Source organism: Pocillopora damicornis, chromosome 3 (assembly GCF_964200805.1).
Source record: "Pocillopora damicornis chromosome 3, jaPocDami1.2, whole genome shotgun sequence".
Taxonomy (NCBI): Eukaryota; Metazoa; Cnidaria; class Anthozoa; order Scleractinia; family Pocilloporidae; genus Pocillopora; species Pocillopora damicornis.
In genome coordinates, this window is record NC_142672.1 from 5618480 (window position 1) to 5644790 (window position 26311).

Genomic DNA, 26311 nt, shown 5'->3' on the forward strand with positions numbered 1-26311 from the left:
AAGCAAAGGAACAGAATTAATGAATATTTCAGCATTTATGAAGCAGACTTCATAATACTATTTACATTCAGTACACCAGACGAACGATCATATTGAATTGTTGTATCTAGTATGTCATTTGAATAAGCAAGAAAATATTGTAGAAGAGCACGATAAAGTAGATTTGTTATATCGCAAGACTTAAAATAACACAAAAACCCTCTTTCTAAATTCATTGGAACCCGTCTCTACTTAGTAGAGCCATAAATTAACAATGTTTCAGGTCCTTCAATTGCGGAGTGATTAATATGTTTAAAAATTTTCAGGCATTTTTCATTCACGCGCACACATAGTGCCTTCCTTTCCTCCTTCTTTCAATAAATGTTGTGACGTTATCGTCTCATGCAAAAAACACTCTTTTGCAAAACATAACAACAACATAAATCGAGGAGAGAGAAGAGTCGTAAGTTGCCACGTGACGACTTGTCGTCAAATGAAGCTAAATTTTGACCAAAAAAAATTGGTTGAATCGAAGTTGAATCCAAACGGATTTTCTGGAAAAGCAACTGTACGTGTTTAGTGTATGGTCGTGATGTCTGCACGTGTTAAATTGGTAGTTGATATCAGTATAGAGTAGAAGGTAGACAAATATCATCAGAGTGTGATCCTCGCCGTACAACCGGCAAGCTGGCCGTTTGTGCCACCAAGTTCCTAATGGCCTTTGAATTTATATTTTATGAATCTGGTCAGGTTTACCCTCGCAGCATCTATCACAGGGAAGTGGTCCCCCAGAGTTCTTCGTTCAGTCTTTATCTAAAGAAGAAACGAGTAACAGGAAGCTTCAAGAAAATATGCACGCATTCGATTGCAATTTCAAATAATCTCATTCAAAGAGCTTCTTTATATCATATTGAGTTACTGTTACTGTTATCATCAATTTTTGGAGCGGCTTGGGTTGGAAGGTTCGTTGAAAATTCCCGTTAACTGGAAAAAATCGTTAACATTTGACAATTGAAACACTATCACAAATAGTCATTCTCGGATTGACCAATCAAACCGCTCCTTACCCTGCTCTTGAGGACTGGTACCAGCTCCACTAAGTTTGGCATAAGGCCAACTGAATCTGCAGCAGTGTTGACCAACGGTCCGTCCGCAAACGTATCAAAGACGGCGTCCAGCGCTTCAGATATCAACCATAAACTGTGATCACCGACAATGATGTCACGAAACACGACACCAAGGGACTGAAAGGACAACAGTAATCAAATTATCTTTGCAATTAGAATTTTTGAAACAAGAAATACGTGAAGAACTTATGATTGATAAACATAAGAGTCCCAAGGAAGGCAATCACGACTGAATCTTCGAAATATGGATCTGTAAATTGCCCAGAAGTGAATGATCATGAGGTCAACTAGAACGAGAAGGATTTTAAAAAAAAATTTGGAATGTAATCCATCAAATCTTATAAGAGTTGGAATCGAAAAGTGTGGTTCTTTGCAAACTTCCATTGTGTACACAAAGCGTCACCACAGCTTCGAATGAGAAACGGCATCTTTGAATAGCAACCTTTCGACATGATAGATTTTATCTCATTTATTTGTTAAATGAGCTAAGAAGAATTAGATGTTTAACCTGCAAATTATGCGGAAGGAACTTGTAACCGTATATAAATGAAGTTATCAAACAATCAAACAATAATTTTTAGGCACATTGTTTGAAGATGAATTGGTACATGGCATTTTAAGAAGTTCATTAAGTTGAAATAGCACCTTCTGCTCTGGGTAACACCACTGGCTTAAGTTTCTTTTCAAGCAAGATATCAACAACAGCTACATGTTTCCAAAACTCTTTCGAACATTATGCTGAATGCGCTAGACGTTCAAAATGATAGCCTTGAGAAGGGAAAAAAAAACCCAACGTACCTTTAGGACCTCGAGAGTGTTGTCCTTCTTGCCAGCCATCTTGCCAATGATTCCCAGGATGCTTAGCAGCTTGACCTTAGCAGCTTCACATGACGTGTCAGCCGTGATTCTACACAGTGTTGTCACATGTTCAGTCGTGATGCACTGTGAGAGATACGAGAACAACATAGTTGACCAGTTGTAAAAATATCAGAGTCTATGTGTAACTGAAGGGTGTGGGGGGGAGGGGGTCTGGAGTATCGGTAAACCCCCTAATTTTTGTTAAATCATGATAATAATAACAAATAGGTGACAAAAATTTATAAAGGTACAAAATCCGATATATCCCAGATTCCAAACAGACGTTAGTGAAGTTTATGACAAAGTCTAAAGGATACATCAAACTCCACTATGTATTTAAAAGATAGTTCTGTCAACCAGTCCGTTTCCCTCACTCTAATTCGTCACCAACTGAACATATTTAGCTCAGCTCATTTCGCAGTTTTTAGCCTTAAAGAGGTTTGATAAAGTGACATGCTCATCCTACCGACACTCCCACATTTGGGCTTGACAGGCATGCACCGCCCACAAGAGTATGGTTTTCAGAGTCTTAAATCTTAAACATGACGTTCCATTTTATTGGTAACCGTATTGAACAAGGTGTTTTTCTGGAGGACTTAAACAGGGCGTGGATGTCCATGGGCAGTAATTGCTAAGGGTTAGGGCTAATTCCACATATTCTGTCTGAATATACTGCAAATGGCTCCTCGAGGCTGCAATGCCATCTTTTATTCAGCCTTAAACATGATAGGGGAACGAGCAGATTTTGACCTTGCCGAGGTCTAGGTTTGGAGACGTTGGTGACACAAACGTCCCTTGTCTTACCCCACACCCCACACCCCCCCCCCCGCCCTTGGGGAGGGAGGTATTAGTACTGTTAACATAACCCAACCCAATACTCACTTGCGGCTCTTTTACAGAGGACATTTTATCCATAATTGATCGAAGGACTCCTGTGGCGGCTTCTAAAAAGTCTTCCTCGCGGGAAACAAATACTTTGGCTAGAATGAAGGGAGGAACGGAAGATGCGAGACGTCAAAGGAAGAATGAACTTTTACAGACAATGTTTAAATTACCGTTGTTATTGTAAGGCGGAAGTGGTTATTTGAACACTGAGTTTAGGTTTTGGTTCTAAGTTTTTGTCACACGGTGAAAAGTTTGCTATTTTCTCTCTTACTGGTGTATACTCGACGAAACCGAATATAAGGAAGCTTGCTCGTAGACCTGATTTAGTTTGATTGTTCTGTCTCGCAATACACATCACAAAAGCCATCATACTTTTTTTTTCTCCGCACTTACTGTCTGTTGTAAAGGTTAGAGAGAAAAGCGAATTCCAAAGTTGTCCCAATGCTTCATCTCCTCCCAGCAGGTCTGTATCCAAGGCTGACACAATGTTATTAAGGCAAATCAATGCCCTCGCTTGTACTGTGCTTAATCTGACAAGAGAAAATATTAATTTTGCAAGGTTAACATGCTACGAGAGATTCTATCTGAGAGACCGATCTTTGTTCATCCCCTGGGGGGTGGGGGTCAGAGGATTTTGGTTGTGTCACGGTAAAATTTACCTGATCCCCCTGAGGCCCTGTAATATTCTTGTGATCTCCATATAATTCTCAGTCAATTTTCAACAGGTCCCCCCGTTATATTCTGTTGGCAAACGACTGATCGCCCTCCCTTCCCCCCTGAAAACCATCTGATATCCCTAAAAAAAAATCCTGCTTCCCCCAGGCCATAACAAAGGCCTGTTTCTATCTCTCTCTCAAATTCTATGAACTCTGAATGGTGATTTAGCGCTTGATTTAGCTTGAATTATTACAATCTTTTCTTTGGAAGCTGACTAGATTCATTTAAGACACCAGTCTGAAATTCTGATCTTTTTAGTATTTGTTTCTTCGGGCGACTTGACTCTTTTTTTTGGGCGACATTATTAAAATTTCGGGCAACATGACTTAGGTTTTGGGCGACATGACTTCGGGCGAGATGACTCTCGGGCGACTTGACTATAAACCCTACTAACGATGGTTCTTCAAAACGAAATCGGGACGACAACACTGCAGAGCGTTTAGAGTGTGAGTATGGAATAGGCTCAAGGCTTCTGCCTCACGAGTAGACGGCAAGCAAATGCATTAAGATGCTGTGTAACAACCTCATACCGTGCTTGAATTTCTCATTCACTCTAAACAAAGGCATGGGTATATTTGCAGTTATATCACTTAAAAGCACTAACAACAGCAAGTAATTCATAGTTAGGGGCCTTACATGTGAAGCAGCTTCTCTCCGTCAGCATGAGCACTCAAAGCTTCATACATAGTCGCTTCACCAAATGAACATTTCGAAAGAACCTGATGAGAAATAACTTCGGCGAGTGAGCAACTAACGATTTCAGTTTCGTATCTGATTGGTCGAGCGCCAGTTTTCTTCATCAAATCAAAGAGCGAGGTAGGCAAAACGAATGCATTTTCAGATTCTTTTCGATACTCAATTGCAAACCGCTCTGCTATAGAATAAACCCCTCACCCCTGCCCTACGCTTTTGTAGCCCTCTGCCCACAGGGGTACGACATAAAAACATCTGACGATCAAGCTCCACAACTTGCAGAAAATTCAGCTGAAAAAGGCTTTCCTTTCGAACTCTTTTGAATGGCCACACTTTTCTTTGTTATGTAAAACTTCGGTGATAATTATTGTCTTCATTATATTACCAAGTCGAGTTAAACTGCTCCAAAATTCAGTATTAACAGAAAACTTAATCCCAAGATGAACATCCTTTCATGAAAAATAATAATTCAACTTGCCCTTTTTGGAACTCCTTGCGTGACAATTGCGTTGATCATTTCCGTGGATAAACTTTCAGAATTCTACACAGAAACAAAAACAGAAATAATTATAAGACACAAAATGTGTATCCATATTTTAAAAAGATGCCATCTTTGCTTTGTTCTCTGCCCAGTTGAGTTAAGAAAAATTTACACAGTTTCTCGATAATCATTACAGCACAACCGCGGAAAATCTAACCATGTCGACATCATATTGAGCTGCCTCTTGTAGGACTTCTTCTTCATCAGCTGAGTCCAAGCTGATACAGTCATCTACATCTTCCCATTCGTCGTCATTAGAATCTGCAAGGAGAAAAATATATTCAGCGATAATTTGCAAGCAGGAAGGGCTAGACCTAGAAAGTAACCTTGAACCCTGAGGCCAGCATTTGGGTGACGGTAATCACAAACCGTTAACTTGGTTTACGTTATGTGCGTGTGTGTTCGTGTGCAAGTGTGTTTTTCTAACTTAAGCGCAAACCTGAAGGAAACATACCGTAAACCGTATCACTATCTAATAAGATAATAACTTTAATTATGAGTCATGACTGTAAACTGGGGACACTGTAGGAGTAAGAAACAAACTTGTAAACGTTGAGTAAAAAGACAAGTTAAGCAATAGATAAAAATATTATTGCCAATATTTACATTTTTAAGCTACGATGTGCATTAAAGGTAGTCAGCTCCACATTCTTCACTCTTAAGTCTCGACTTATCTGACCGTCTCACCCTCGTTTTATATTCTTTAAGACTGGCTATAGCTCTTACGTCTTTTGATAGTCTATTCCATAGCGAGGGCCCGATATTCTTGACACTGCATAGTCTACGCGTAGCCGTAACCTCACCCTCCCCCCTAAGTGAAACATTTCCGTTTTATTTTGCGGGGGAGGCTAAATACCGTGCTATCCGTAAGTTACTGTATTCAATTCGTCAAGTTGTATAGACAGATGCCGTGATTAAAAATATCTGATATGTATGTTGGACAGATACCGGCCTTAAACTTAAACATGAGAATAACTATGCAAAGCTTCAACACTAAATCATAACTTTACATCTGACATTGGGTTCTGACCTTTGTTTTCGATTGCAAAAGAAGAGGCGTTAAATTCATAACTGACTCTTTAGAAAGTGAAGTCTGGAATTAATTTCCTCTTTTCATTTCCTGACCGTGTTTCGAACCTCTTGAATGAGTTGCCAAAACTGATGGCAAAGATCTGCCGATGGCGTGACACAGCAAGCTTCTAACGCTTATCTCCGTCACTGAGGCAAAGAGGTGTCGAGAGAAACTGTTGTGCTGCATCCGCCGGTACGTAAAACACTACATGGGTTATCAAATATGAAGTAAATACGCAGTCACATCGAGTTTCGAATATTTTCCTTGATTTTTTAACTGTACACCGAACCGAGACAAAACGGAAATTCAGAATGACGTCTCTAGTCTCCATTGTTATGCAATAGCTCTCGTCTGGAATGAAGGCGAAAATTCAGTAACGGCGAAAACAACTGGCAGACGTTTAGCCCTTCATTTCTGTTTCGTTCCGTTTTTTATTTTTTATTTTTACACTCTATACCCTAAACGGTTGGTTTGTTTCATTACGTTGCGTAATGAAATTGCAAAGAGTACCCTGAAAAATGTTGGCAATATTGAACAGGATTCGAACCTGTGACCGAGCGATACTGTTGAAATACTATAATCGACTCAGTCAACCTTTGAACTCCCAAGATCTAATTGTTAATTCTCTTCTCTAACTGCTATACATTTCCTTGAAAATTAGTGACGAGAATTAAGTGTTTGATCAAGATAACAACTTCTTCCTTTAAAGTTTGAGTATTCTCATCACCAGTTTACTGGATAATTAACGAGTATTATAAGGAGAAGTTAAATTTTAATCACTTATGGGAATTAAAGGTTAAGTAACCATTAGTGTTACGAGCCAGTGAATTGAGGACTCTTGTGTTCTTATATAAGTTATAAAATAAATCTACGAAAGGCAAAAGTTTCTGCCGTGTAGAAATTCAATAACCCGAGGAAAAAAAAACTCCAGAAAGTGATGTTTATTCATAAGTTAAAAATTGCGTTACTTTTGTGTCTGCCTCCCACGAGGAAATCACACCAGGATCAGTTAGCCCGAAAACTGAAAGAAAATCAAACTTAAATTTCAGATTGTAGATGATCATAAGATGGAAATGCAAAGATTCTGTTCTGGACTCCTCTATCTCTTCACAGCTTTTGTGATTCTCATAAACTTATCTTCTTCCTCAAATGACCAATTCAAGCCAGTTCGGTTTCTCGTCGATCAAGATGCAACGGATATGGAAGTTAAAGAGTACGTGGATTATTTCGCCCGGCCCACTATATCCAGTCCCTTGAAGCAGTTTCTCCACACACCAAGGACACTATTCACTTTGGCCAAAGCAGCCGAAATTGCTGTCGAGAATTACAGCGAGAATTCGAACAGAATTTTCCGCCTTCGACAGATCCTTGATTTAAAAGAGTTACGTAAGGACACGCACTACTGGTTTCAGGTTCTGGTTTCGGAAGGCGACAAATTCCTTACAGAAGCCTCCTTTGAGGTCAAAATCGCCAATCATTCGCTTGAAGAGGAAAACTTGAACTGGGGCAAGTTTAGTTTCGGCGATTTCAAAGAGATTCGACCCTTTGAAGAAGAATGCGACCAACTGAGCAAACTTGCAAACTGTACATGCCGTTATCACGGCAGATGCGTTAAGGGGACAGCTCGTATTTCGCCTTGGCTTGCCTTCGCTCTAAAATCGCAAAGAGAGATTCAAATAGACCAGCCCTTCCATCAGATTCAAATGGTTTCCGTGCACAACGCCTTCAATGACCGAGCCGACGGGTATGGTTATGTAGACAACTGCCCCTGGCCACCCCCCTACCGGAATCTTTGCTTGGATTTAGCCAATCAGGAGTTCAGTTTCACGGATTTACTTAACATGGGAGCGCGGGGTATTGAAATCGACCCGTGGTGGTGTTTCGGCAAAATGTTGATGAGTCACGATGACGATAAGGCGTACCGGGGGTGTGCACCTTGGGACAGGGAATTTGAACAAGGCATAAAAGAAATTGGCGAGTGGGTGCACCAGCCAAAAAATTACCAGGAGGTCATTCGTATATACTTTGAGGATGGGGCCAGTCACACCCAAGGCCATGACCAGCTGATTAATGGTCCAATTGCCAAGTACCTAGGAAATAAAGTACTAACACCAATCGAGCGCCAGAAATATTTTCAAGGAAGGTGGCCGACCATGAAAGAACTGAGGGAAATCAACAAAACTGTTGTCTTGGCCGGATTCGGAGACCAACATGGCGGTGAGTACATTTTTGCTGGATATTGGATTGAGCAGACAAGAAACTCCTTCGCTGCCAGACCTAATTGTTCTGCTGTTAATCTCGATAAGCCGTCCAGAGTGTACTGCGACAGTACAGAATACCTCTTTTTTTGGAATGGTCCCAAAGAAACAGGTGTAATTCAGGACTTTTCTAGGTACATGAAGTGTGGAGTGACATATCCAGCCGCAGATCAAGTCAACCCTGCTATGCTTGCCACAGCTGTGTTCACATGGGCTGAAGGTGAACCATCACAGCCACTGGCCGACACTTCCTGTGTAGTGTTGCGTGGGGAGACCGAAAGATGGCATCTGTGCGACTGTCAAGAAAACCATTTGTTTGCTTGTCAATCAAACAAAAATGCCAGTATCTGGGCGACGAGTGCCGTGAGAGGGCATTATGCTAAACCTGTCTGTCCTGATGGGTATTATTTCAGTATTCCTCATAATGGCCTTCAGCATCAGCAGTTGGTGAATGTGATTACAGGAAGAGATGTATGGATCAACCTCACTCCATACATTCCCTTACTAATATGATACTCAACAATAAGACACTATCTATTTTTTTTTTTGGAAGGATGATTATTAAATTAAAAGACTTAGAAAATGATTTAGTTCTAATCTTATATTTTGAGTTTTTCGCACACTTATACTTGGAGGCCTTTGAGGTACAGCATACACAAGTGAGTTTAAGTCACATGACAACATAGGTGAGTTTAGTAACTTTACTTGAATAACTACGTGAATATTAAAAAAATAGTTAGCCAAAAGAATTTGATCAAAACTTCTTTGTAAGCTGATACAAAATGTACATGTGTTGTGGTTCGAAGTTTTTGTTGGTTTAACAATTTTTCACACCAGTTCTGTTCCTACTTCTTTTGTTTAAACAAATAATAACCATACTCTGAGATGAAAGAAAACAAAACCTACCATCCCCTGCCCATTAAAAACACCAAATGGGATGGCATGTCTTTTGCTAAGCTTTTTAACATCCATATGTTCTGAGACAAACCTCAGATGAATAAATTAACATTTTAAAAATAATTGCATATCAAGTATAAAACTTACCCTCAGGGCAGCACATGTTTGAGAGAATTTCTAAAGCAAGTTGCTGGGCATTCAACAGCATCTGTACATCTTCAATCTAACAAAGAAACCATTCAAGAAAGAAGGTTTTTTCCCCTTCACCCTTTGACCTCCTCGAGTGACAACCATCTAATTTCTCCCTACAATATGACCTCTGAATCACACATCAACGTCAAGAGAACAAAGGAAATGATCACCCACTAAAGAAGCTCTTGATTATTAAAACAAATTCTCCTTGTCAGCATCTTAGGAAATGTACAGAGAAAAGTAGTGAGAAAATGCAGATGGATGTTAGAGTGTAAAGGATCAACCCTTTAACTCCCAAGATCTGATTGTTAATTCTCTCCTCTAGCTGCTATGTGTTTCCTTGAAAATAGGTTAGAAGAATTTGGTGTTAGATCAAGATAACAACTTAAACCTGATAAGTTTGAATATTCTCATCACCCGTTTTCTGAATAATGTTCAGATATTGTGGGGGGAAGTTCCTTGTTAATCACTCCTGAGAGTTGAAGGGTTAAATAGCACTACAATAATTCTCCTTAGCTCAATTGGTGAGGCATTACTCTGGAAAATCAGAAGTGACTAGGTAAAACTTGTGACAAAAAAATCTGTGAAATTCAACACTTATAAAACAGTAATTTCCTCTTACCTTGGTGGGCCCTGGAAGGAGTTTATTGATGACATCAAAACAGTTCACATCAAGAACTTGGGCCAAGACTTTGACAACAGCCTGAATGAGTTCATGAAAACTGACTGGTGGAATACTGTAGCGGATGTTATACAACACACCTGCATGATCATGAAACATCTGCTGAGTTACAGAATGCTTGCAGCTGAAGCACAACTATTTACATTACAAGCAGCAGTAGTTATTCATATCAACCAAAAGTTCTAGCTAAAATTGTGAGAAATTTTAACTTCCAGAAGTAACTGATGTGTTATTACTCCTTACAGTGTTGGAATATTAATATTTTGTCCAGCAAATAATTGACAAGTGTTCAATTTTTGCAATTCACCATTTTAAAATAGCACACATAGTTTCATTACAAAATTTAATTGCTTGAGAGTGGTCACGCAAAGTAATAAGATAAAAATTTCCTTGTCAAGATAAAAATTAGTTTAGGCTATCAAAATTTAGCCAGAATACAATGGTTGATAGTTGGGGAATTATCTGATTTCCAATGCATCATGAACACTCACCCAATAATCTAAAAAACATTGTAACTCAGCCCAATTATTAGAAAACATACCTGCAGTCAAAACTTTTAACAAAAGCATGTCACTAGAGGACCCATCAGCCATGAGTGACTTTTCAAGGGTCTTCATGAGGTCACTTGAACAACAAAGGCACTGGGCAGCTGAAGAATTGTCTTCAGTGACAGTATGTAGGCATTGAGCTAATAAAAAAGATAAGAAATTAACACAATCTTACTTTTAAAGAAGCATCACATACAAAGTAGTTGTGTATCAGTAATGGCATTGAGCCAGTCTGTTTATGCTTCAATTCCCAGGTGATCAACATGTATATTCTCTTAATAATAATTATCAGTTCAATACCTAGAAAAAAAAGTTATAAGAATAGACTAGCTTATCAACTTGAAAGTGCTATCTTAAATGTGATCATTTTCTCTTAACAGATAAATAAGACAATATGAAGAAGTGGTGAGAGAGAATTACTCAATACATCAGGTCCTTGGAGAAAAAAAGATTGTTATTCTCCTCACTGGTAATTTTCCTATCATGACTTTTTAATATAAAAGTGACAGTTTTGACTTAAATCACTTTCAGGACTTTTGGAGTTAACTGCAGCACAACACAAATCAGTACAGACATAGTAGTAACAGTACAGAAGCTGACCTGCTGGAATTGCAACACTTGTTGGGTAAATTTCAGTCTTCAGGCTTGCAACAAGGTATGGTAAAAGACCCTGTTTGTTGAAAATATCCACAGCAACATCACTGCTTTCACTATAGAAAATAATGTCAGCAAAAAAATATATATCCAAAGGGTTAGTTTCATGTGAAATTCTTGGAGACCTTTAGCTGAATAGTTAGCAACCTTTCTTTCTCTCAGCAATGGTATCAGACAACAAATGCACTTTTAAGTGACTTTTTTAGTCTGTGATTCTCAGAAATTTGTGAATCATTGCAAAACTTAAACAACAAAACAACACAGTTACTCTTGCATTTTTTCAATAACTAAATACTAACATGTAGATGATCTTCACCATATATGTATAATAATGACAATTACACTTAACCCTTCACACCCTAATATCAGTATGCATATTCTCGTTACTGTTCTCTATACATTTCCTATGATACTGATGAGGAGAATTAGTCAAACAGTCAAAACCTTTTTTGAGTGGGTAGTCAATTCCAATATTCCCATAACTTTAATGTTTGATTCAGCAGTGATGAAATACAGAGAAATTAGGCATTGGTCACTCTTGGTAGTTGAAGGGTTAATGGATTTTGATTCTTTTCATTTTCAAATTGAGTGACTTAAGCTATGCTGATTGTTCTGTGGAATCTTTACTCACCAAAGATTCCATAATAAGCTTACAGCCTGGATGGCCAAGCTTGTAGACTGTCTTTTAAACTCACTCCCTAGAGTCTCGTCAATGGCACCCAACAAATCAAGAGACTAGAAGAAAAAAAAATCTCTCACTGTTCATTCCATATCAGGTAGGAATACCGAGACTGAGTGCAACCAAGGTAATGTACAGAAAGGCACTATAAATCATTTTGCATGGTGCACTTATGGGACTAGTTGAAATGACAAAAATAACTAATCTTCTACAAGTTAAAAAAAAAAAAAGGAAATATGATCACATAGCATACATACCTGCTGTACAAATGTGGTAAGTGGAGTCATGACATCTTGTTTCACCATTTTAATACACACCTCGGGACCACCAGAAATACTCAGATTTCTACATTAAGACAAAACACAATTTTTTTTTGTAAAGAAATTCAAAAGCTCCACGCTTCAGGATAAAAGTTAAATGATTCTCAATTTTAAACCTAAAAAATGGCAGTTAACCAAGAATGTGTGTCTAGAAGAGGGTATGACAGGTATACTGTACCTTAATGTACCGGCAGCCCCTTCCTGAATTCCTCTATTATCATCAATCAGCAAGGGGCCAAGCCTTCTCACAATATCTTGTTGTAAAAGGGCTGGTATGGCTGCATGGTCAAACACAAGGTTGGCCAGACTGGCACATGCACACTCGCGTTCAGTAGAAACAGCACTTGTCAACTGTTATGTATGAAAAAAGAAACAAAAATTTTAGATCGGTAACCTTCATAGCCAGCCTGTCAAGTAAGTGGACAGTCCATAACCTAGTCATGCAGGGTTTCTGATAATATTTTTAACAGGAGGGCATGAGAATATGACACCTGAGGGTCATTTCTCAAAAGTACCATAACTTAAAGGCCATAGAGCTCTTCTGTTTTTATCAAAATGGGGGTTTCAAAAGTCTGAAAATTATACAATTAAATAATCAGCTAAAGAAACAAAATGGTCTGGTTGGGGAGCCACAACCTTCTTTGTGATTCTTTAAATTTTAATTGTAAGAATATGGCTTTGGACCCATTACGTTACAGGAGAAACAGGTCCCTGGGTAGAAAATCTGCAAGGCCCATGGGGTTTTGCTTAGCTGGGATACAACTATAAAAAACATGACCAAGCAGCTGGAAAAAGTTCTGTTCAGAGATGGTCAGTTTGCCCAGAGCCTGGCTCATGATGAAACCTCTGGTCATGATGTCAAGCCACCACATTAGATCAGCAAGATCAAGGGAACTTCCAGAAGGGTGAAAAGTGTTGTAAGCATGTTACATGGCTTTGCAAGGTATCTCAGGATGCTCTATTTTAACAAACATTGGACATCACTTTTCCAAAACAAAAAGAGGGATGACATACACCTTTGGAAACCCCTTTGCTTTTTCCTTGAAAAATTAAGTTAATTCTTAAAGATATTTTTCTTTTTTACACAAGCACAGCATCTAAATCCTAGATGACTTCTTTCTTGAATCAATAAGTGAAATTCACCATCACAGAAAGTCAAATTAGTTTTTTTACGCTGCATTTTATCGCGAAAACTGTACACTACTTACTTTATTTTACGAGTGAACAAGGTAGTAAGTGAAAGCCACTGAATATGTTCAAAGTACCGCTTTTAACACACAGTCTGTTAGATCAGATGATTTTTTACGCTCACAGTACATCATATGTTCAGCTTTGTTTATGTTCATGTCGCAAGTATTTCTTTGAGTTTTTAACACCAGTGTGAGATTATGCATCATACATTTTTAAAATATTTTCCTTCTCTACCAGCCTACCTCTCGGTGAAAACTAGCAAAACTGCCAGTCTTCCCTGTAAGAAATAAAAGCTAACCTTTTCGACCAGAGGTAATGTTTTGACACCGACACCAGCATCCTTTTGAGCTTCACTTTCCACCTCTTTCACACTTGGAAGACCTGTGGCTCTGTATCGATATGACGAACGCTTCTTTGCTCTAGTCTTTCCCATTATTTCTTGCGGTAGACTGGATATGACTGCCTTGAATTTCCAACAAAAATAACAACCATTTCATATCAAGTCAAACCGCCATTTTGTTTCGAAGTCCATGTGCTGTTGTATGTGCAGCCTCTGACCAGACGCGGGCGTCATAGGTTTGCCGTGACAGACTTTAGATCGCTACTGATGTTACAACTTTTTTCCGTCTGTTTTTCTATCATGAGTTACATTTGTTTTTCCCACAAGGTTTGATGTCAAAAAGCACCATCGAGAAGCTTATCAATCAGCTTTCACGAACCAGACAAAAACATTTGACTGGATAACTCCTCATTTCGAAGACGACTTGATACGCGCAAGGACGCGCAGGGACGCACAAGGACGCGCAAGGTAGATGAAATGTCGGTCACTGCTATCGACAATAGTGCCCTCGGAACAACTTTCACCGAGAGAATCTGACTACAAGACAAAATATGATTTATTTTCTCTCAACTAGCAGGAATTTTTTTCTAGGAGAGGGGTGACTACTTATCGTGTGAAAAAGTGTGAACATTACTGGCTGTGGTCGCGCTAGGAAAGTTAATCGAGTTATTTCTAATTAACAATTGCCAAAGTAATTTGGACGCTTAGCAGTTGACACCTCAGTGATAATATGAGTTGAGACTCAGGCAAATCGCGTGATAATGATTTCATATCACGTGCAAGAAAACTGTTATCTTACAAACAAGCTCGAACCGGTATTGACGAAATATTACTTTTTTATCTGAAGCCCCTCTTAGTTAGAAAAATGGCTTCGAGCATCCAATCGAAAAATCTTTACATCCGTAACTTCATTTTAATACTTCCTGGTGTCTTTGAGTCGTTGATCAGACGGTCAAATGTTAAAAAGAACAGAAAGTGAAGAACGAATAACTCTGTTGTTATTACACTTATATAAGTATTGCTGTTTGCCACGTGACAATATCGTGTTGAAAACGTGACCTGACTTGTCACGCACTTGTGTTCGATTTCGCAAACAAACCAATAAATTTCTTTTACACGTGTACAAACGTACCATATCGAAAGCTGTTACATCGTAGCAGTAGAGAGTTAGACGGTGTTTTATTCGACTGACTCGAAAAAAGTGAAGCAAAATGAGTGGGACCACAATGCAAGGTAAGTGACAATATCGAAGGTGTTTAACATTTGCGTTTTCGAATCCAACTGAATTTGGTCGACGACAGACATCTTTGCTCGTGCCTGAAGCAACACCATGATTGCTTGCTCGTTCACTGCGTATAAATTTTTTTTAATTTAATTCTCTCTTCTTGTCGAAACTGCCAGTTGACCTCGACCTTAAATGATTGTTTTTTCAACATTCGGAGCGCGTAAACTTGAGACTTCTCATGCGGCAATAATCTAACTTCTCTTGTCACTTGCGGGTTCCCTCACAGACCACCTTTATTGAGGAAAGAATTCCATATGATTTTATCATTCGTTGTTTTGTATACATTCACTTTCAGAAGTACAAAATGATTACAAGTTTTACCCTGATGGTGCAAATAATTGAGTCCAAATTAGCATAAGCAAAAGCATCGCTTCCCGCGTCTTATCTTACGCAATCACTGTTTACTTGGCCTTTATTTGAAAGGTTTATGTTATTTATATCACAGTGTTTCAATTCTTAAATTTTTAACAGTTCTTAATCAATGTTCGCGTGTAGTTTAACTTGCGATCATCGCAGAGAAACTGGCAAGCGGAACCCTTCGCGGTAATTGCGTAATTCTTGCATGAATAAACGCCAGGGCTATCTTTTACTTTTGGGTTGTCAGACAAAACTTCAGTGTGTTTAACATTCCGTTTAAAGTCCGCCCTTAAAGTGACGCCATCGTTAAAAAATAGATATGAAATAATAATAAAGTCTTGCAGTGCTAAGATGAATGGTTCTCTTATTCAAACTAGTTATCTAATGTTAAAACTGGGAGTATTTCACCAATCTTTCATCAGAAATATAGATGATCTTTCACGAAATAGTATTGCACGTGAGAGATTGGTAATGAGTTTTTATGGCCACGAGGCCGGAGCGAACTTTCCCGAATGCAAAACGAAATGTTTATCTAAACCTGTTCATGCTTTTAGGTTATTAGATAGATTTTCGGTAGTCTTTTAGTGATTCCTCTGTATCAGTTGTTTAATTTCCAAACTTCGGTGGTGAAGTGTTGAAGTAAAACAACACCCGAACATTTCCGAATCTTCTCAATGGCTAATGCAAGTATGCGTGCATCATCCATTAATTATTGACATAAATTTCCACCAGCCGAAATTACATTTGTTTTGAGTGCAGTTTGAAAGGTTATGGCCTCTCACCGCCTACCGAGTTTGTTCAGCAAACGATCTTTGATCAGATCAGTACAACTTCATTCGTTCTCTCTAGCTAACGGAAAATGCTCCAACGAAAGAATTCTCACCGGAGAAACGATGAATCCATTCGTGAAACAGATAGAGTATGCAGTCAGAGGGGCGATTGTTGAGCGAGCCTCGGCCTTGGAGAAAGAACTGGCGAAGGTATGGACTTGTATTATGTTTTTTCGGTAATTTTTAATTCATCTGATTACAAGATTGTGGAATATGATGATTAACGAATACCCTTGCCATCTATTGTACATGCTTGTGCAAGAACGAAAGGAAGGCTGCCTTGATTGAATCGGAAACGCATCAACCCGCCAAAAAGTTATTATATTAAACAAAACAACGGGGTGTCAATAACTTTGAATTATTTTAGTTGGCATTCACGAAATCTGTTGGAATATACCGGATTTTATTTTTCGTGATTGGCGTGAGACTTTCATAAAATCTGTTTTTGAGAAGTTGTTGGTCTCTGATAAACGTGGTCTACGTGCTAAAGGCACGTCATAATTTTACTAAACTCATGTGACAAGTGGTGTGTTTGGGGGTGTGTCCTGACTTATCTCCCATGAGATAGTATTGGAATGCAGATTTGACACGGTTTCAAACATAAGTTTTCTTCAATGGCCAGTTGAGGAGCTGAAAGAATAAATCAATCATCACTGTATTGTTTTAATTTCTAGTTTTCAACCTTGCTACAGGTTGCCTCTTGACCACAAAAACAGGTCACAAAATTGGTGGAAATTCATTTGCCAAAATTTTTTTACCCGCCATGAGAACAAAAATGGCAAGATTTCTGTATGACCCCATTCTTACAGTACTTGGATGACGGAAAAAAATGGAAAAACAATAGATCACCTGTGGGACTTCTACTTTGTTTTAGATTAGAATGTGGTTAAACAGAAATATTTACCCTAATAATGTTACATTTGATAATTTATACTGGTGTATTAATTCCTGCTGCTTTTGACCTTTTCCCTTGGGATCTTACAATTGAAGATCCATATTAGATTTCCTATAAGATGGGTAACTCTTCTTCCAAATTGTTGTTTTTCTTTGTGAGGGAAGGAAGAAGCTGATGTTGTATTAAGCTTTAGTCCAATGGCCTCTTTGATTTGTTAATATTCTAGAAGTACAACTGACAAAATAAGTTTATCTAGAAAATATCTTTCAGGGGCTGTACAGCTGCTGTAATGTAATAGGTTCAAGAAGGATCATATTATGTTCACCAGGGTCTCAACAGATTCTAAAATAACAAGATTAATGTTGGATGATTCTAAACCATTTTCTCTCTTCAAAGAGGATTATCTTAGTTGGATCTCAATTGTCTCCTTAATGTAGGTCTTGGTGAACACCTTGGTAGGAATTAATTGGCTAGTCATAAAAATTGTCACCTAATTGTACACTTGTAAGAGGCCAGTAAAACAGAAGTTTTGCCTACTGACTGCAATATGCATGGACATTACACTTACTATGCAATAAGGACTCAACTATGGAAGTCCTTTTTGAAATAAGATAGAAATGCTATATTAGGAAACATTTCCTGCGCTTTTTTAGCCCCCCTTGTAAGGATGATAAACACAATTTCACATTTCTTGACATTTTTATAGTGGGTGAGAAAGATAAGTTGCACTAAACAAAAAACTTACAATTTTGTCACTTCTCCTAATGCTAGCTCTCAGAATTGATCGCTAACTCAAACAACATTTCTAAGCTGAGTTGATGGTTTTCTTTATTCTCACTAAGTGTTTACTTGATCATATTGTGGTATTATAAGGAGAACTTACTTACTGGTCATCTACAGGGTGCACAGAAACCTTTCAATGAGGTAATAAAAGCAAACATTGGAGATGCTCATGCCCTTGGAATGAAACCACTTACTTTCCCACGACAGGTCAGTGCAGCCTTATTTGTTTTTCAAGACGCTATAGTGGTTCTTGATGGTAGATTTTGCTACAGATGATTTTCCATCAAGGGTAAATAAGGGTGATTTTCTCACTTTTTTTATTTTAGCCAGATCGCAATCTATTCTGCTCTTAAATTTAGAGACAATCTGTAGGTTTTACTTAAGGGTCAAGAGACCTCTGGTAATAATGGGATCTCTGTATAGGATTGGTGTCCATAGAGAAGGGTTCAATAATGCTACCAGCTCAACTGTTTCACAGCTGTGGAGTCTAAATAAATACCAAAATGGTTGATGTATAATTTACTGACCTTTCAACACAGACTTACCCTTAAGTAATTATGACATTATTTACTCTTTTTTAAAATCATGAGGTCTTGTGTTTGTAGGTTATTGCCATGTGTGTATGTCCAGAACTTATTGATACAGCTGACTTTCCTTCTGATGCAAAAGCAAAAGCCAGGAGCATATTGAATGCCACAAAGGGTCACAGTATGGGTGAGTTTTGTCAGATGGTTAGTTGACAGCATACCATTAATGATTAGTTTTAATTTTTCAAACTTACTCATCTAAGGGGATCAGAGGAATGGGATCTGATTGTTGATTCTCCATTCTAGACACTACGCATTTCTTTGTCAGTTAGTTGTAAACATTTGTTGTTAGATTTGGAGAATAATTTCTACTTGATAAGTTTGAGTATTCTCGTAACCTGTTTGCTGGTTAATGTATAGATATTACAAGGAGGCCTGCCAACACTAAAAGAGAGATGCAACGAACTATGTAAACGACTCTTTGATTCAATCGCCAACAACTCGGGGCATAAACTACACAACTTACTGCCTCCAAGAAATGAACAAAGTTACTGCCTGCGACAACAGAGAACATATAATCTACCACGCTCGCGCACAGACCGCTTTAGACAGTCCTTTGTGTATGCAATGTCCACTGTGAAATACGCAATTCAGTCTAATGACTGCAATGTATTTGTGAATAAACAGTCTATTTATCTATCTAAAAAAGAAGTTACAAGTTACACATTAATCACTTCTGGGCATTAAAAGGTTAAGTGGCTGGGACTTAGATCTTCAGAGTTGATCCCAATATCCTTTGTTCCGCATTCTTGCTTTCTTTATTCAGAATGTGGAACAGGCTTGATAAGCTTGTAATACTTTTAGGATTCAGAAATATAACATGGTAGAATCTCATTATAGAATTAATACAGTTGTGTTATTTCTTGTAGGTGCATACTCAGATTCTCAAGGTCTGGAAGATATTCGGAAAAATGTGGTTAAATACATCAGTGAACGTGATGGTTACCCATCAGATCCTAGTCACATTTACCTCACAAGTGGTGCCAGTGAGGGTATAAGAGTAAGCCAATTGAAAATAGCTTGTCTAAATTACAACCAGAAGGGATGGAAACTTTCTTACTAGTGATAGGTCTAATTTTTTGTCACTCCATCCATTTTGGCCCAGGAGCGAAACTGAATATTCATGCATTTTTTTTTTTTATGTGAAAGAAGAGAAGCTTAAGTTTTTTTCGCAACATTTAGATGAAAAGTTTGGGCTCAAGCCAAGTAGCCCATTCAGTGAGAGCTTATCTCAGTTTTCTTAGCATGCCAGTCCATGGTAACATTACACCTGGCATTTCAACAGGCTTCCTTGACAATTCACCAGTGCCCATTTATACTCCTGGCTGTAGAGAGGCACTGTGAGAATAAACTGTTTAACCCAAAATCATAACACATTGACTCAACAGGCAACCCAGACCTCCTCTGACCCAGAGTCCAGTGCACAAACCATTAGCAACTTTTAATTAAAGAGACTGAACTGCTATATTTGCTTTCAGTTTACTACAAACAGAACTTGATATCTACTTGAGAGGCCTGGTGCAATGTCACTGATCTTTAACAACCCAACCAGAACTTGATATTTATGCTTATTGATATCAATGTTTATTTTTGTAGTCTATATTAAAATTACTTCAAACAAGTGTCAACAGTGGAAATAACAGGGCTGGTATTATGATTCCGATACCACAGTATCCCCTCTATTCAGCGACATTGTCTGAGCTGAACTCTTATCAGGTAACTCAAGGTCAATTAACCCTTTACACCCTAATATCAGTATGCATATTCTCTATACAGTTCTAGTTACATTTCCTAAAGTGCTGATGAGGAGAATTGGTTTAACGTGCAAGAGCTGCAATTATAAGTTGTCCACCATTTCCTTTATTCTTGTGACTGTACTGTTTGATTCTGTTGGTTTATTCCTCAATTTTAGATTGGTTAAAATGAATTTCATATACTTACACACAGCATTGATGTTTTATTATTGAATTTTTTCTTTACAGATCAACTATTACCTTGATGAAGCCAATGGATGGGCACTAGACACTGAAGACATGAAAAGGGCTTTGAATGAGGCCAGACCTAATTGTATACCGCGTGCTTTGTGTGTCATAAATCCTGGTAATCCAACAGGTATTATAACCTTTTTAAAAATGATGATGAAAATGAAAGTAATGATAATAGCTAAGTTGTTAAGATCAAGAAAAATTTGTATAACAGTTAAAGCTTAATTCTTAGGTTGGTGATCATTTTGTTTATTTTCAAGGTCTAATGAATGATTCAGCAGTTTTACTTTAAGGAGAAATTAGAAGCTAACAGCAGTCACTCTCAGGGTTTTAAAAGGTTAAGAAAAGTGTTGAAGGGCTGAACAGTATCTTTGAGTTAAAGTTAGTTTGAATAAGTGCCTCAGGAAATTTACCAGTGCCAAATGATAGAGCTGGCTCACCGCCTTCCCCTCCATGTGATAAGTCACCTTTGGTGGCATTGGTCTTGAAAACCCCTGCTGTAAACCTCAACACTCTGGCTTGTATCTTTTCCCAATCTGCAAACTAAGTGGATCAACTTTTTCATCCTCAGGGCAAGTTCTTTCTTATGACAACATCAAAGACATCATTAAATTCTGTAAAGATGAGAAACTTGTTTTACTCGCAGATGAGGTAGGTGTGCTCTAAAAACTTGTCTCTTAAAAGTTTCTCAATAATTTGAGCTGGCTTACTTTCAATTGTGCATAACCTGTTGTAGTAGTTGATTGAAGTAAATCTTTATTAAATGCAGGTAACATTTGACAGTTATCAGTTAAAACTGATCATCTCATGACCCTCACACTACAGATACAATGTTCCACCAGAAAAAGAGCAAATTTTTTTTCAACTAGGCACAGAAACTATATCTTGTAAAATTAAAAAACGATCTCTGGCTAAAACTTTTAAAAAATATGAGCTTTCGGCTGTTTGCGCTACAGCCTTCAATGGGTAAAAGCGCTGTAGCGCAAACAGCCGAAAGCTCATATTTTTTAAAAGTTTTAGCCAGAGATCGTTTTTTAATTTTACAAGATGTTTTATCCTGGCTGCGGCCCCTCTATCTTTTCACACAGAAACTATAGTTACACAATTTTTCTTGAGTGTTGGGTTGTTGAGTTGGCTACTGTTGTCAATGCTCTTTTGAGTGCCGTCATCATGTCATCTTGAATTTTCTTTCCTTAGGTCTACCAAGCAAATATTTATGGAGAAGGTGCCAAATTCCACTCCTTCAAAAAGGTCCTTAGAGACTTGGGCCCAGATTATGAAGACTTTGAACTGATTTCATTCCATTCAACATCCAAAGGATTCCTTGGAGAGTAAGTCAATGGCTCTAATTCTTAAAAATGATTTTAATTAGTGAATGGTACTCCTGCCCAGCCATATTTCTTACTGCCTGTAAGATAGTAATGAAGAATACTTTTAATTGATTAAAGTTATCATGAATTTGGATTTAAATTTATCACTAATATTGGAGTTTTACTGATTCAAAAGAAATAGTAAAATTGTACAGATAAAGTATAAGTATGACAAGAATATAAGTATACAAAATCTGGGTTAGGAACTTGTTTATATTGTTGTATTGTGTTAGACAATGGCCTTGTTGTTGGAATTCTGGAATCCAAGAGGTCTGGGTTTGAGTTTTGACCAAATTTGTTTGATACTCTGTCCAAGGGTACATGTATGACTAAGTGATTTATGCTGAACTAGCTTCTCATTTGGAGTGAGCAAGTGAGCTGATGACTTATTGCATACTGTCCTTTGTGTTCTGTTAGATGTGGCTTTAGAGGAGGTTATATGGAAATTACAGGAATGGATGATGAGGTCAGATTTCAGTTGAAAAAGATGATGTCAGCAAAACTTTGTGCTTGTATCACAGGACAGGTGAGCCATTTCCTCTCCTTTCAGTCGAAGTTGGTGAATGATTACTGTTTATTTATTTATTTTTTTAGTTTATTTTGTTCACTCTTCAGCAGTTATTGAAACAAGTTTTCCTAAGCTACTTTTTTGTCATTTTGATCCTTTTTGCTCAGGCAATGATGGACTGCTTAGTTAGTCCGCCTCAACCTGGTGACATATCATATAACACATTCATTGAGGTAAGGGACAGCAATTGCTTTAGGGACAGTGTTGTGTGTCTAAAGATATTGGCTATGCAGTGAAAAATGTTCAGATGATTTCATGGAATAAGAATCATTTGTTTAAATGACAGTAGATATGTAAGCAAAATAATTCTATGCAACTTTTGGGCCTCACTAGTCTAAAAAGATTGATATAAGTATTCTTCAAGTAAATTTATTTCCTTGAAAAATAGATATAGCATTTGTCTTGTTGTAAATAACTGCAGCTGAACTTTCATCTGACAAGGAATGTTGCTGTGTGTGTTGCTCTTGTAAACACAAATTCCTTTGAAAGTAGTGTGGCTGGGACAAAATAATTGTTGTTACCAGGTTCTGGCCTTGTGTAATCAAATAAGCACTAGTTAACCAAGAGAATATTTCAACAGTCAGTTAGTTGCAATTAAATTTTCACAGCTACACCTGTGTCTAACTCATATAATTTTAATTGCTAGGAGAAAAAAGCAGTGCTTCAGTCATTTAAAGACAGGGCTAAACTGGTTGCAGAGACATTCAACTCAATGGAGGGTATTAAATGTAATGAAGTTATGGGTGCAATGTATGCCTTCCCTAATGTGTCAATCCCTAAGAGGGCACAAGAAGAGGCAAAGGTAAATGACAATTATTTGATATGAACATTAGATGATCTTGTTCTCAAAATAAGAATTCTGTGGTCTCCTTTGCAGTGCACTCTTCAGAGTGAGCATGTTGTTTGACAAATCCAAACATCAGCTGTGACCTTGATTCTTGATGATGAATTTTTTACTTTGATGAAGTCCTCAGATCAGGTGGTCATAACATTCTTGTGACAGTCTCCAAAAATGGTCCTTTTCAGAATTACCCTCACCCTGAATCACACTACAATAAGAGAAACATTACAGTGATTTTACCTTCCCTTTATTAACCCATAAAACTCCAATATTACCTAATCTCTGCACTGTTCTTTACACATTTCTTATGGAACTGACAAAGTAAATTATTTTTAACAACTAATTCCTTTCTTAGTTGGCAATCATTGCCACTATTCTTGTGAGCTTAGTGATGGATTCAGCAGTGATACTGTCAAGAGGAATAAGATACTTGAAGCTCTTTGGGTTTAAGAAGTAAATGTTGATTTGCTCATAATTTTTCCTCCTTTTGTTTAGTCCAGAGGTATGCATCCTGACAGTTTTTATGCTCTGGAGTTGTTGGAGAAAACAGGACTGTGTGTTGTCCCAGGAAATGGTTTTGGACAAAGAGATGGAACATTCCATTTCAGGTAGGGTGGTGCAAGACATTAGGACATTCTGCAAGATTTTTAAAGATTAAAAAGCTTCCACATTTTATCTCACACTTTAACACCAAAAATACAATAGCTTTATGTGAATTCAAAGGTTTTTTTCCTCTGGTTGTTTTTCAGGCTGACAATCTTGCCTCCCATTGAAGCACTCAAGCCTCTGTTTGAACGTTTTAAAGTCTTCCATCAAGAGTTTATGCAAAAATACAGAGATTCCAACTCTGCCTTATAACTCAGTGGGATTGAGTTATTAGGATTACTGAATTTTGTAATATAATTTATGATATGTTATTTCTTGGATCTGAATGGGAATGTTATGTAGAATACTTGATTTTTCTGGTTTATGTGGAAACATTAAGCTGCAAAATAAGCCACTTTCAAGATGTCTAAAGTATATCTTTAAAAGGAAGCCAATTACATTGCTTTCGATCTGAGAATGAATTTTATTTCAAGCAAAGAAAACTCATTTTCATAAGACTAAGTTCTACTCTTGGCTTTATTTTGAAAATGAGGGTATGAAGATCACTGAAATGGCCTGTAACTAGCATGGGTGACCTTTTTTTACTTGAGAGGGTGTGTAGCAGTATGGAGTCTTTGTTGGATCAGTAGCCACTCAGAAGGAGAGAGAGAATACAGAAAGTGGCAGAGGGTGGATTACAGTCTGGAAAAATAGTGAGAAAGTGAATCACAACAACAAGCTTCCCCTTGCAATTCTGAAGTGTCCAAAGATCTCAAGATTGATAGTACAAGTACTTATCAAGACTAAAAGTACTAAATCAAACATAACTTTTTTTTGTAGTGTTATTGTAAATATAAGTTGAAGTTAATAAGGTTGAGGTTTTCCATTGTGGTGAGAGAAAATTATTCTCAAAGTTTCCAATTAGTGTTTGTGTCACAGTGAGGTCAGCTGTGACAAACAGTAGATCCCAACATTTCATCAGCATACTGGTAACTTATCGCGCATGACAGTTATCATTGTTCAGTTGAAATGCCACGATCTACCATCTGGCCACGGTGTGATAAGAAACATTGATACCTCATAAATTATTATGTGTTGCAAGCACATTTTGTTATCATCAATGTCAAACACTTGAAATATTTATTATGTGTGCATTACAATTAAGATTAAAGCATTAGTTTAATTTATTATATTTATGAATTAAAAAGTTATTCACCAGATGTACATCAGATCAATCCCAAATGCCGTGAAATTCAAGAGACAAGGTTCAGTGCATCTTTAGATGTTTGCTAAATCAAATTTCTTTTCACTTGGTTGCTTAACTCTTGAGTAACCTTCAACTCCTATAAGTGACCAAGACAGAATTTTCCCTTTACAACATCAATGTAATATCAGGCAGACAAGTGATGAGAAATGAAAAAAAGTGTCAATTAGGGGATTATTAATTGTTTCAATACCAAATTCTCCAAACTGACCTAGCTAATAATTGTATGGCAGACAGTAGAGAGAATTACAAATGAGATTTGGGAACAAATATTTGTTCCCCTCACAGTAATAGGTGTTTCTTTTGAACACCTCCTCCTGTCTTGACATGAAATGGCTCAATACTTTCCTTTAAAACTTCAATCAGCTTTTGAGACCCCCTCCTTGTAAGAGAGGTGGCAGTGACCCTGCTTGCAGTTTGTGTAGTTGTTCTCTATAAAAGTATATTTTGTATCAGTGATTTTTTTTTGGCACAACATGAATGACCATAACTATCAGTTTATTTTGTGAGGTTTCCATGACACAACAGCTTTCACGTAAGAAGTAAACAGCATGCTTCCCCATAATTTTTACCTCTTTTTAAATAGGTGAGGAAATTGAACAGCAGTTTGCTTCATGGAGTGTTTCTGTTACACCAGAAATTTTGAAAGTAATGAATAGCAAAATGATGCATGCCTGCAGATTGAGTGGATTAGTGGAGAGGGTGTTGACTCTGAAGTAATGAGGATAGGGAGTGGTTAGAAGATGGAACCAATAGTGCCACCCAGCCTATTGTGCATTTAATGAGTGCAGTGTACCAGAAGGGACCCATTGTGTTAGTGTGTTGAACCAAAATTAAACCAGCCAATCTTCTTGAGAGGGCATCACACAACACTAACCAAGGATAGCAACACTATTGAGAGTACAATTCATAACTTAAAAAAATTCATTCTCTTCAGGCAGCCAAATTTCACAGCCAGACTGTACCACACTTGCCTTAGCACAGTGTGAAGCCACATTGACCTGAACAATGACCTGAACAGTTGCCATCCATTCAATCAATTTTGCCTTTTACTTACAAGTGGCTTTTTGTCTGGGATTTTGAAACATCAGTCATCATCATCATCACACTTTACAATCTTTTACAGGATATCCTTGACCTTCATATTCACAACACATGGACAACAACTGCCACTGACTGGCTCAAGCTATTTACTGCTTCATTTCTATAACCCTTGAACAACAAAACTAATTTTTACTACTTTTATATATAACAAGAAATATAAGCCTAAAAGACAAAAATAATTGTTATCTTTTCTTGCCTAATGTACTGCAAAATGAATTTTTGAT

General features: G+C 37.7%; 3 protein-coding genes across 6 annotated transcripts; 2 read left to right on the forward strand and 1 right to left on the reverse strand.

Moving 5' to 3' along the window:
* Positions 1-16: 16 nt before the first annotated feature.
* On the reverse strand, positions 17-13937 carry LOC113669060 (HEAT repeat-containing protein 3). The gene is made up of 16 exons (XM_089199935.1): positions 13592-13937; positions 12281-12453; positions 12040-12127; positions 11735-11838; positions 11050-11159; positions 10443-10589; positions 9842-9981; positions 9175-9250; positions 4958-5061; positions 4738-4800; positions 4203-4285; positions 3243-3379; positions 2847-2944; positions 1905-2048; positions 1047-1223; positions 17-792 (listed from the first exon to the last, which is right to left on the reverse strand). Exons 1-16 carry the CDS (start codon positions 13724-13726, stop codon positions 691-693), a joined length of 1881 nt encoding a protein of 626 aa, XP_089056061.1. The 5' UTR covers positions 13727-13937; the 3' UTR covers positions 17-690.
* LOC113669058 (uncharacterized) lies at positions 6805-9073 on the forward strand. Its single transcript, XM_089199936.1, has one exon. It carries the CDS (start codon positions 6940-6942, stop codon positions 8641-8643), a length of 1704 nt encoding a protein of 567 aa, XP_089056062.1. The 5' UTR covers positions 6805-6939; the 3' UTR covers positions 8644-9073.
* Positions 13853-24943, forward strand: LOC113677425 (alanine aminotransferase 2). 4 transcript variants are annotated; one of them, XM_089199940.1, is made up of 14 exons: positions 13853-14101; positions 16125-16255; positions 17901-17990; positions 18389-18497; positions 19240-19370; positions 19967-20086; positions 20353-20482; positions 20927-21006; positions 21553-21686; positions 22143-22251; positions 22401-22466; positions 22940-23095; positions 23630-23742; positions 23884-24943. In XM_089199940.1, exons 2-14 carry the CDS (start codon positions 16169-16171, stop codon positions 23990-23992), a joined length of 1434 nt encoding a protein of 477 aa, XP_089056066.1. In that variant the 5' UTR covers positions 13853-14101; positions 16125-16168; the 3' UTR covers positions 23993-24943. The 4 variants fall into 4 exon arrangements, with proteins under 4 accessions (XP_089056066.1, XP_089056064.1, XP_089056063.1 ...); XM_089199938.1 differs by lacking the exon at positions 13853-14101 and adding an exon at positions 14584-14866; XM_089199937.1 differs by lacking the exon at positions 13853-14101 and adding an exon at positions 14717-14866 and having other exon boundaries at positions 16008-16255.
* The last annotated feature ends 1368 nt before the right edge of the window (positions 24944-26311 follow it).

Excerpts from the sequence above, each read along its gene's own strand:
- LOC113669058 (XM_089199936.1), top strand. The coding sequence starts at position 6,940 with ATGGAAATGCAAAGATTCTGTTCTGGACTCCTCTATCTCTTCACAGCT.
- LOC113669060 (XM_089199935.1), bottom strand. The coding sequence starts at position 13,726 with ATGGGAAAGACTAGAGCAAAGAAGCGTTCGTCATATCGATACAGAGCC. Across the intron at positions 12,454-13,591 it reads CATTACCTCTGGTCGAAAAG|TTGACAAGTGCTGTTTCTAC; the intron begins GTTAGCTTTTAT and ends CATACATAACAG. Across the intron at positions 11,160-11,734 it reads AGCTTATTATGGAATCTTTG|TGAAAGCAGTGATGTTGCTG; the intron begins GTGAGTAAAGAT and ends TATTTTCTATAG.
- LOC113677425 (XM_089199937.1), top strand. The coding sequence starts at position 16,046 with ATGGCCTCTCACCGCCTACCGAGTTTGTTCAGCAAACGATCTTTGATC. Across the intron at positions 20,087-20,352 it reads CTGAGCTGAACTCTTATCAG|ATCAACTATTACCTTGATGA; the intron begins GTAACTCAAGGT and ends TTTTCTTTACAG. Across the intron at positions 22,467-22,939 it reads CATATAACACATTCATTGAG|GAGAAAAAAGCAGTGCTTCA; the intron begins GTAAGGGACAGC and ends TTTAATTGCTAG.